Source organism: Pan troglodytes, chromosome 13 (assembly GCF_028858775.2).
Source record: "Pan troglodytes isolate AG18354 chromosome 13, NHGRI_mPanTro3-v2.0_pri, whole genome shotgun sequence".
NCBI classification, from domain to species: Eukaryota; Metazoa; Chordata; class Mammalia; order Primates; family Hominidae; genus Pan; species Pan troglodytes.
This window is the reverse complement of record NC_072411.2, coordinates 64,361,736-64,373,750: the sequence shown is the minus strand read 5'-3', so window position 1 is coordinate 64,373,750 and position 12,015 is coordinate 64,361,736. Positions and strand designations below refer to the sequence as shown.

General features: G+C 39.6%; 2 protein-coding genes across 11 annotated transcripts in view; one reads left to right on the top strand and one right to left on the bottom strand.

Annotated features, from left to right (window-relative positions):
• The window catches only part of GCA (grancalcin), a 43,459-nt gene extending 35,851 nt beyond the window's left edge, over window positions 1-7,608 (bottom strand). Inside the window, exons 1-3 of one of the 10 annotated variants that reach the window (XM_063790532.1) lie at window positions 7,103-7,565; window positions 6,933-7,027; window positions 6,137-6,331 (exon numbers count right to left, since the gene is read on the bottom strand). In XM_063790532.1, the coding sequence (XP_063646602.1) occupies window positions 6,137-6,235 (99 nt within the window). In that variant the 5' untranslated portion in view covers window positions 6,236-6,331; window positions 6,933-7,027; window positions 7,103-7,565. Of the gene's footprint in view, window positions 1-6,136; window positions 6,332-6,932; window positions 7,047-7,088 lie in introns of all 10 variants that reach the window. The other 9 variants (XM_009443588.5, XM_063790528.1, XM_063790531.1 and 6 more) reach the window with 9 other exon arrangements.
• A 20-nt stretch (window positions 7,609-7,628) lies between these two features.
• IFIH1 (interferon induced with helicase C domain 1) overlaps window positions 7,629-12,015 on the top strand; it is a 51,598-nt gene continuing 47,211 nt past the window's right edge. Inside the window, exon 1 of the mRNA XM_016949953.4 lies at window positions 7,629-8,486. Within this exon, the coding sequence (XP_016805442.2) occupies window positions 8,034-8,486 (453 nt within the window). The 5' untranslated portion in view covers window positions 7,629-8,033. The remainder of the gene's footprint in view (window positions 8,487-12,015) is intronic.

Sequence of the window (12,015 nt, the reverse complement as noted above, 5' to 3'; positions counted from 1 at the left end):
TGGATAAAGAGTCAAGACCCATCAGTGTGCTGTATTCAGGAAACCCATCCCACGTGCAGAGACACACATAGGCTCAAAATAAAAGGATGGAGGAAGATCTACCAAGCAAATGGAAAACAAAAAAAGGCAGGGGTTGCAATCCTAGTCTCTGATAAAACAGACTTTAAACCAACAAAGATCAAAAGAGACAAAGAAGGCCATTACATAATGGTAAAGGGATCAATTCAACAAGAAGAGCTAACTATCCTAAATGTATATGCACCCAATACAGGAGCACCCAGATTCATAAAGCAAGTCCTGAGCGACCTACAAATAGACTTAGACTCCCACACATTAATAATGGGAGACTTTAACACCCCACTGTCAACATTAGACAGATCAACGAGACAGAAAGTCAACAAGGATACCCAGGAATTGAACTCAGCTCTGCACCAAGCAGACCTAGTAGACATCTACAGAACTCTCCACCCCAAATCAACAGAATATACATTTTTTTCAGCACCACACCACACCTATTCCAAAACTGACTACATACTTGGAAGTAAAGCTCTCCTCAGCAAATGTAAAAGAACAGAAATTATAACAAACTATCTCTCAGACCACAGTGCAATCAAACTAGAACTCAGGATTAAGAATCTCACTCAAAACCGCTCAACTACGTGGAAACTGAACAACCTGCTCCTGAATGACTACTGGGTACATAACAAAATGAAGGCAGAAATAAAGATGTTCTTTGAAACCAACAAGAACAAAGACACCACATACCAGAATCTCTGGGACGCATTCAAAGCAGTGCGTAGAGGGAAATTTATAGCACTAAATGCCCACAAGAGAAAGCAAGAAAGATCCAAAATTGACACCCTAACATCACAATTAAAAGAACTAGAAAAGCAAGAGCAAACATATTCAAAAGCTAGCAGAAGGCAAGAAATAACTAAAATCAGAGCAGAACTGAAGGAAATAGAGACACAAAAAACCCTTCAAAAAATTAATGAATCCAGCAGCTGGTTTTTTGAAAGGATCAACAAAATTGATAGACTGCTAGCAAGACTAATAAAGAAAAAAAGAGAGAAGAATCAAATAGATGCAGCAAAAAATGATAAAGGGGATATCACCACCGATCCCACAGAAATACAAACTACCATCAGAGAATACTACAAACACCTCTATGCAAATAAACTAGAAAATCTAGAAGAAATGGATAAATTCCTGGACACATACACTCTCCCAAGACTAAACCAGGAAGAAGTTGAATCTCTGAATACACCAATAACAGGCTTTGAAATTGTGGCAATAATCAATAGCTTACCAACAAAAAAGAGTCCAGGACCAGATGGATTCACAGCCGAATTCTACCAGAGGTATGAGGAGGAACGGGTACCATTCCTTCTGAAACTATTCCAATCAATAGAAAAAGAGGAAATCCTCCCTAACTCATTTTATGAGGCCAGCATCATCCTAATACCAAAGCTGGGCAGAGACACAACCAAAAAAGAGAATTTTAGACCAATATCCTTGATGAACATTGATGCAAAAATCCTCAATAAAATACTGGCAAACCGAATCCAGCAGCACATCAAAAAGCTTATCCACCATGATCAAGTGGGCTTCATCCCTGGGATGCAAGGCTGGTTCAATATACGCAAATCAGTAAATGTAATCCAGCATATAAACAGAACCAAAGACAATAACCACATGATTATCTCAATAGATGCAGAAAAGGCCTTTGACAAAATTCAACAACTCTTCATGCTAAAAACTCTCAATAAATTAGGTATTGATGGGCCATATTTCAAAATAATAAGAGCTATCTATGACAAACCCACAGCCAATATCATACTGAATGGGCAAAAACTGGAAGCATTCCCTTTGAAACCTGGCACAAGACAGGGATGCCCTCTCTCACCACTCCTATTCAAAATAGTGCTGGAAGTTCTGGCCAGGGCAATTAGGCAGGAGAAGGAAATAAAGGGTATTCAATTAGGAAAAGAGGAAGTCAAATTGTTCCTGTTTGCAGACGACATGATTGTATATCTAGAAAATCCCATTGTCTCAGCCCAAAATCTCCTTAAGCTGATAAGCAACTTCAGCAAAGTCTCAGGATACAAAATCAATGTACAAAAATCACAAGCATTCTTATACACCAACAACAGACAAACAGAGAGCCAAATCATGAGTGAACTCCCATTCACAATTGCTTCAAAGAGAATTAAATACCTGGGAATCCAACTTACAAGGGATGTGAAGGACCTCTTCAAGGAGAACTACAAACCACTGCTCAAGGAAATAAAAGAGGATACAAACAAATGGAAGAACATTCCATGCTCATGCGTAGGAAGAATCAATATCGTGAAAATGGCCATACTGCCCAAGGTAATTTACAGATTCAATGCCACCCCCATCAAGCTACCAATGACTTTCTTCACAGAATTGGAAAAAACTACTTTAAAGTTCATATGGAACCAAAAAAGAGCCCGCATTGCCAAGTCAATCCTAAGCCAAAAGAACAAAGCTGGAGGCATCACCCTACCTGACTTCAAACAATACTATAAGGCTACAGTAACCAAAACAGCATGGTACTGGTACCAAAACAGAGATATAGATCAATGGAACAGAACAGAGCCCTCAGAAATGACGCCGCATATCTACAACTATCTGATCTTTGACAAACCTGAGAAAAACAAGCGATGGGGAAAGGATTCCCTATTTAATAAATGGTGCTGGGAAAACTGGCTAGCCATATGTAGAAAGCTGAAACTGGATCCCTTCCTTACACCTTATACAAAAATCAATTCAAGATGGATTAAAGACTTAAACATTAGACCTAAAACCATAAAAACCCTAGAAGAAAACCTAGGCATTACCATTCAGGACATAGGCATGGGCAAGGACTTCATGTCTAAAACACCAAAAGCAATGGCAACAAAAGCCAAAATTGACAAACGGGATCTAATTAAACTAAAGAGCTTCTGCACAGCAAAAGAAACTACCATCAGAATGAACAGGCAACCTACAAAATGGGAGAAAATTTTCTCAACCTACTCATCTGACAAAGGGCTAATATCCAGAATCTACAATGAACTCAAACAAATTTACAAGAAAAAAACAAACAACCCCATCAAAAAGTGGGCGAAGGACATGAACAGACACTTCTCAAAAGAAGACATTTATGCAGCCAAAAAACACATGAAAAAATGCTCACCATCACTGGCCGTCAGAGAAATGTAAATCAAAACCACAATGAGATACCATCTCACACCACTTAGAATGGCAATCATTAAAAAGTCAGGAAACAACAGGTGATGGAGAGGATGTGGAGAAATAGAAACACTTTTACACTGTTGGTGGGACTGTAAACTAGTTCAACCATTGTGGAAGTCAGTGTGGCGATTCCTCAGGGATCTAGAACTAGAAATACCATTTGACCCAGCCATCCCATTACTGGGTATATACTCAAAGGACTATAAATCTTGCTGCTATAAAGACACATGCACACATATGTTTATTGCGGCATTATTCACAATAGCAAAGACTTGGAACCAACCCAAATCTCCAACAATGATAGACTGGATTAAGAAAATGTGGCACATATACACCATGGAATACTATGCAGCCATAAAAAATGATGAGTTCATGTCCTTTGTAGGGACACGGATGAAATTGGAAACCATCATTCTCAGTAAACTATCGCAAGAACAAAAAACCAAACACCGAATATTCTCACTCATAAGTGGGAATTGAACAATGAGAACGCATGGACACAGGAAGGAGAACATCACACTCTGGGGACTGTTGTGTGGTGGGGGGAGGGGGGAGGGATAGCACCGGGAGATATACCTAATGCTAGATGACGAGTTAGTGGGTGCAGCGCACCAGCATGGCACATGTATACATATGTAACTAACCTGCACATTGTGCACATGTACCCTAAAACGTAAAGTATAATAATAATAAATAAATAAATAAATAAAATAAAATAAAACAATTACAATCTAGCCTTTGAGGTAAAAGTACTGTTTTTCACAAAAACATTTGCAGGTAACTGTTTTTGAAAAGACTTTAAGCTATGGAAGGAGTACTTGAAAAATGAATGTTCCAAAACTTATCTATTGATACGTGACTTTCATTTTTTCATAGCCAAAACTGCTATGTAGGAAAGTTTTTATATGTGAAAACTTAAAACCAGAATTTTAATTGAATTGGTGAAAGTGATTAGGAAATTATTATCAAGATTTAGTGAACTTATCCATAATTTTTTTTCTATTTTAGGCTTACTACTATTTTTGAAATAAAAAGCTACGACAGTATCCTTTTAATAAACTTTCCTCCTAAATCAGCCTATCAGTTTCAGTTAAATGGCTAAAAGTCTTGCTTAAAGTCTCAGTTAAATGGCTAGCTATTATATAGTGTTTATATGTATGTGTATATATATATATATATATATGTAACTAAATTTTTCCTTTATAAATTGTGCATTCTTTGAAGACTAGCACCGCACCATCTCTTCTTTATTTTTTATATAAGCATAGTGGGCTGGAGTCACATATTGGGGACATAAACATGCCAGGCTGGTGCTAGTGTGTTACAGTCTATCCTTAGAACAAACTTATGACATGATACCAGAATCTTTCCATTTTACAACTGATGTATTTGAGGTGATTTTTCAAAGCACAGCAATTAAGAAATAGTATTGAGATGTGAACCCAGACAGCCTGAACTCAGAGTCTCTGTGCTTAACCATACCCCACACTGCCAGGTTAAGAGCATCTAACACTTTAAATTACACAAAGCAGGCTCATTATTGATACAAATGAGCAAACAAGTAAAGGAACAGAACAACAATTCCAGGGTTTCTCACTAAACTAAAATTATTGTCATTTTCTTTGAAAAAGACATTATTGGTATGCATGGTCATTAAATTGTAGTGGCAGCTCATATTGTTACTACTTTTTAAAAACTCAAATGAAAAGTTGCATAACAATGGGAAAATACATAGTTCAGCAGGATCTCCTGCCTCAAAAGAGAAAGGAAAAAGAAACTTACATTTGGGAACTGGTGAAGAGGATTAAAATGAAACCTAGTAGAAGAAACTTGACAGAGGAAAACAATTAATTACTCAAGTGAAAAAGAGAAAATAAACTAAATCATGATGCAAAAAATATAGATGAAAAAAGGATACATTGTGAGAGATTGTGTCTTGGCTTTTGTTTCCTTAACCTCCTTTCTCCAAAAAGGGTCCCATCAAGACTATGGGAGATTCCTAAAAAAGAAGTCCCTTCCACCCACACCTAATCCTCATCGCTCAGACCTCATCCAGCAGAGTGACTCCTACTTGTGAGAAAATATGAATTGTTATTGTTGGGTATTATGTGATGCTAATAGGGTTAGATGAGGATGACTATTTGGGAAATCAACCTGTGAAACTGTAATATACATTATTATGTAGATTTACTATGGTCTTCATGGCATTTATCCTCACCTGGCACATTGCATATTTTTTAGTCATTACTTACCATCTATCTTCCCACTCCCATTAGAATGTGAACTCCATAAAAGTAGGAGCTTTGTTAATTTTATTAACTGCACCTAGATCAGTGCTGGTCATGTAATAGATACTTAATAAACATATTTTAAATGACTGGATGATACAATGAATGACATAATTTGAATGCCAAATATTTAAATATCTTTGGTTTAAATGTTTATTATTTGAGAAGAGGTCAAATACCAAACATTTGATCCTTTCTCTTCCAGAGCAACAATTAAGTGGTATGAAGAAAATAACATTAACTGGTTCCCCATATTCAGTCAGCAACCCCTTCTCATTCCCCCATGTTTGAAACCAAGAAACAGAAGGATAAGTGCCAGGAAAAAGGATGTTTTTTGGTTTGTTAGTTTGTGCTTCAACATGTTGAATAAAACCCACTGGCAGCTGGGGGATAGGAGTATGCTTTTGCAATAGCCTTAAAAGATATTTTCATAGACCCAATACTTAAAATTAATAATTTGAGTGCTTTTGTAGAAACATCTAATTGGATTATCCTCCATCTGGGTACAAGGTCATCTCCCATAATTAAGTGAAAAAGGAGTAGGGTTCTGTGAAGAAACAGAAAAGAACAGTATAAATCAGGCCTACCTGCAAGCCCAAGGTTTCATTTACTTCAACTTTCAGTGTATTTGACATTATGCCAGCTGCTATGGTCAACTCAAATACAACTCCCAGGAGAGATGTCATCAAGAGCCCACCAGTTGTGAGTAGTGTACTAGTTACTATGTAAATATATCCCTTCTTCAAGCAGCTTACAATCCTTCAGGGGTAGAAAAAGTCTTGCTACATAAGATAATTGGAGAATAAAATAAGACATGTTACCATAAAGTGCTCATTTGGATATTTTGTATGCCCCTAGTAACCACTCACCAAGACTCTGTACTTCTATTATCCGGTTCAAAGCACTATCAGGTTTTCCTGGCCTACACAGACTTTATTGAATGTACTTTGCTAACAGATTATTTCTCCTAAATATGTCTCTTTGATAACCTAAATGATCTCTCCATCCTTTATATAATTCTGGACCATGAGGTTCTAGTTATGATGCGTATGTGCCTACCACCCCAGTCACATGTGGCTACATAATGCCTTCAGAATGAGTAGTAACCTTAAGGACTCACATTTATGTGGCTTCTGTACCAAAATGAAGCTGCCATTTTTCAGTGTGAATATGTTTTTTTTCTCTTATGACATAGACAAATGTTGATGTTTACTACAAGTTGGTACATTAGTTGCTAATTAAGTTCCTAGCTGCTCCAGCCAAAACTTGCTGTATTGAATCCAAGAAAAGAATGGCAGCTATATCAAAAATAAGTTGTTGGGGGATTTTTTTGTTTTGTTTTATTAAAGGAAAGTTGTATATTAAAGAATATAGGGAACTTACAAGCTGGGATCTAGGAAACTTTAAGTCTTGGCTTCCTTCTAAGCTGAGTTGGTGGTTCAAGTCCGTCCACATCTGTTACCAGGTCCTGGTCAAAGCTGCATAAATACCAGCAATCTAAATATGAGGCAGTAAAGTTAACTGTTTATTGTTACTCACTTTTTCGAACCCACCTCCAAATTCCCGGGGAAACAAGTTAGTGTTTGGGAACCCACAGGAGGTCAGGTTTATTTTAGGAAGGACTTCCTCCTGGCTTCTCCACATCTCTGCAAAGATGTCTTCTGAGCTTCATCTCTCACCTGTACCTCGCAGTCTCACCACCCTCAGCCAGGCCTGCCTGCATTCACCAGCCGAGGGTAACTCCCTGTTCACGTCCGGGTCTGTGGCAGTTTCTGTTCACTTCCCCTTTGGAAAGTCCCAAATCACATGCTTTTATGCCCTGCACATTTTGGCCTACAAAGGACTTTATTGTTAAGGCAGAACCCGCTGGGAAAACAAAATATCCGCCGGAGGAGCTTTGCTAGAGCGTTGGTCTTGGTGTCAGAGAGAATTCGCTTTCCTTTTCTGTTTCCCGCGGTGTCCTTAACCAAAGGCCTCCTCTCTTCACCCGCCCCGACCAAAAGGTGGCGTCTTCCTGAGGAAACTCCCTCCCCGCCAGGCAGATTACGTTTACAAAGTCCTGAGAAGAGAATCGAAACAGAAACCAGTCAGGCAAACTCTGTAAGAACTGCCTGACAGAAAGCTGGACTCAAAGCTCCTACCCGAGTGTGCAGCAGGATTGCCCCTGTCCGGGACCCCAGGCACACACCGCAGAGTCCAAAGTGCCCGCCCGCCGGCCGCACCTGCCTGCCGCGGCCCCGCGCGCCGCCCCGCTGCCCACCTGCCCGCCTGCCCACCTGCCCGCCTGCCCACCTGCCCAGGTGCGAGTGCAGCCCCGCGCGCCGGCCTGAGAGCCCTGTGGGCAACCTCGTCATTGTCAGGCACAGAGCGGTAGACCCTGCTTCCCTAAGTGGGCAGCGGACAGCGGCACGCACATCTCACCTGTCCCGCAGAGAACAGCACCATCTGCTTGGGAGAACCCTCTCCCTTCTCTGAGAAAGAAAGATGTCGAATGGGTGTTCCACAGACGAGAATTTCCGCTATCTCATCTCGTGCTTCAGGGCCAGGGTGAAAATGTACATCCAGGTGGAGCCTGTGCTGGACTACCTGACCTTTCTGCCTGCAGAGGTGAAGGAGCAGATTCAGAGGACAGTCGCCACCTCCGGGAACATGCAGGCAGTTGAACTGCTGCTGAGCACCTTGGAGAAGGGAGTCTGGCACCTTGGTTGGACTCGGGAATTCGTGGAGGCCCTCCGGAGAACCGGCAGCCCTCTGGCCGCCCGCTACATGAACCCTGAGCTCACGGACTTGCCCTCTCCATCGTTTGAGAACGCTCATGATGAATATCTCCAACTGCTGAACCTCCTTCAGCCCACTCTGGTGGACAAGCTTCTAGTTAGAGACGTCTTGGATAAGTGCATGGAGGAGGAACTGTTGACAATTGAAGACAGAAACCGGGTAGGTGTCTGTTCAGATGGAGCTAGCCTTTTAGGCAGATTTTGCAAAGCAGGCTTCCTTGTGCGTTTGCCCCTTTCCAAATGTGCTTGACATCTTTGGGCAAATCTAGTTTCTTCCTTTGAGAAGACAACATCTAGGCACTTTAAGACAATTTTGAAAATTTAAACACAAAAGAACTACTTTTCTAATCTTTTCACTGAAGTAAAAAGGAGTTAACTCTAGAATCGTAATGTGTATTAACAGGTAACTTTTATTGAACACTTACTATGTGCAGTTGATATCATTTTCAAAATGTATTACTACAGTTCATGTTCAGAGTAACCCACTGAGGCTCCTAATGTTATTAACTCCATTTTACAGATGAGAAACCTGAGGCAGGTTAAATAATTTGTCCAAGGTCTCCTAGGAAAAACAGTGGCAGAGCTAAGAATTTAGCTCGTGATAGTGTTGAATGTTTTTCTTATTTAATGTAGTTCCATGGAGCAGGGGTTAGTAAACTACGGCCCATGGGCTAAATCAAGCCTGCTACTGTTTTTTTCAGGCCCACAGGCTAAGAATGGTCTTCAGATTTTTCAATTTTTAATTTTCAGTGTTCATAAAGTTTTATTGGAACACAGTCATGCTCGTTTGTTTACATATTGCTTGTGGCTGCTTTTCTACTCCAAAGGCAATTGGATGGAGACTGTGTGCCCTTAAAGCCAAAAATATTTATTATCTGGCATTTTAGAGAAAAAGTTTTCCAATCTTTGCCCTACATTACACTTTGTGCCATTTAGTCTTAGCCCAAATGGGTAAATTGCAATCACACACACACACACACACACACACACACACCCTTTTTCTTTAATCAAAGTTTCAACATTCTTTGAGAATCAAAATTTAGAAACAATTCATTGAAAGAATGTGTTGCTAGTTTCAGTTTTTCATGTTAGTGAAGAAACTCATTTTTCTTAAGGTAGCATTTTGACAGGGCGAATTTTACTGATGACTTTACATTGAATGTGATATGAATTATTTTTTGATAAGTGAAGATGTACTGTGATGTGTATAAATGCTGACCTATTTGAATCTGATTTATTCAGGCTCGTAAGTCAAAAGTCTTGTTTTGGAAGACATGTAGACAAATAAAGCCATGACTAAAAGTCAAAGGCTTTGTCTACACCACTCTATGATTTTCACATGGTTTTTTTCTCTCTCTCTCTTTTGGGTCATCCATTGTTTGTATATTCATACAAACTTCTGGGCATTTGATTGATTTGCTATAGCCTATGATGCAATTTAGTCTTTAGTGAATAAAGTTAGTGCTCTTTTGTAGACTTGACAGACACAGGGCCTGTCCAAAGACCCAAACATGCATCTAATTTTGATGGCCAGTTTTCCCAACAAGTAAATTACTTTGCACTGTTGTCTGTAATGTTTATGTCGTTTTGTGTATTGAGAACCAGCTAGAACGCATTATAGTAGTCCAGCTGGATATGACAAATGTGTACATCACTGTGGCAGAATCTTAATTTGGAAGAAAGTATGCAGCCTTCAAGCCAGCTGGAGATGGAAGATGGCATTTCCAGCCACAGTAGCTGTTAGAAGTCCAGAAGCAACAGAGTCCAGTAACACCACAAAGCTGTTTATGTTTGGTGGGTATGATGTCCCGATTGCCAGCGAAACAGCACTTCTCCCTATTTACTCTAAATACTTCTGCCTATCAGCATCACTTTTGTCTTGCCTGGATTGAATTTCCGCCAGCTAGATTTTATCCAAGTTCTTGATTCTGGCAAGCTTGGAGGCAGCTAGCAGTAATGCAAGGGATTTGACACAAAGAAGATATAGAGTAACGGGACTTTTGTGTACTGGTAGCAGTTAAGGCCAAAACAACCCAAATTCTCCCTCTGATTCACATTTCAAAGGAGGCCCCAAAAGACTGAGCAGCTATAAATTTGAGGCTCTCTAGGAAGCAATAGTTTCTCTGTGAGAGTGTGGAATAATTTTTGTGTGCATCATTTACATGTATTATCAGTTCCAAAACTAAGATATGGTGGACAATGAGACGGAAGCATTACGTTTGGAAGAATAATCTATATTGAGGTGGTGGTCATTGACGAATGTTTATCTTACAGCAGCAAAGTGTGATAAGACTGTAGAAGGGGAACACATGGATTTGAGGTCCATCTTGGCTTCTTACTATATGCGTTACTTTGGGCCAAATTACTTAAGTTCCCTGATGCTACATTTACCTGTGAAAATGGACATCATAAAATTTCTCACAGTATTTTAGTCAACATCAAATCAGAAATAGTGTTTATGAAAAAGCTTATAAATCAGAGCTATTTGATATGGTAATGGTGTTAACTTTTGTTACCATTCATCTGGTTACATTTCTGTGTAAATTTAAGTTTGAGAGATTGAGGTAAATTCCCCATGTCGCAATTGAGATATACTTCTTAAAGTCCCTAGATTATACTGATTTGAAAAAGAAATTACCTCTTTCATCCCAGAACCTAACCAGGATTAGGTATAGGGTTGGCGTTTAATAAGCATTGATTACTTGATTGATAGACTAATTGAATTTATTTCTGAAAGTGTCTGGAATAAGCGTTGAAAACACATGACGTATTGAATTGTGTTGCCAGGCATTAGAGAATGGATGAATGATGAAAATAAGATTTCCAAATTTGCTTTTTTGAAGGCTTAAAATAGCATTTAACTAAGTAATCAAGACTTCTATAAAATGGTCTTGTATTTTCATTCTTTTTCTGTTTCCCCATAGACATTTTCTATTTGATCTATTATTTTAATTTAGGATTCCCACCCCATTTCCTAGCCCCTGCCCCTAATTACAGCAGGCCTTCTGAAAATGACTTTATACATAGGTTTGTGTCCAGCAAGTACCCAAAAACTTATTCATTCATTCATTCAGTTTGAATTTATTGAGTGGCATCTTTGTGCCAGATGCCATGCTAGTGGTGAAAAGATAGGAGAAAAACACAGAGACTGTTTTGTCCTTTCGTGAAGTTGTGTTGTAGTGTTAATTAGTGTTGATAAAAGAATGTCTACTGTAGGCCGGTCATGGTGGCTTACGCCTGTAATCCCAGCACTTTGGGAGGCCGAGGCGGGTGGCTCTCGAGGTCAGGAGATGGAGACCATCCTGCCTAATACGGTAAAACTCCGTCTCTACTAAAAATACAAAAAAATTAGCCGGGTGTGGTGGTGGGAGCCTGTAGTCCCAGTTACTTGGGAGGCTGAGGCAGGAGAATGGTGTGAACCTGGGAGGCGGAGCTTGCAGTGAGCCGAGATGGCGCCACTGCACTCCACCCTGGTGACAGAGCGAGACTCCATCTAATAAGAAAGAAAGAAAAAGAAAGAAAGAAAGAAAGAAAGAAAGAAAGAAAGAAAGAAAGAAAGAAAGAAAAGAAAGAGAGAGAGAAAGAAAGAAAGGAAGGAAGGAAGGAAGGAAGGAAGGAAGGAAGGAAGGAAGGAAAGAAAGAAGAATGTCTACTGTATACAAGGGACTATTCTAAATACTAGAGTTTCA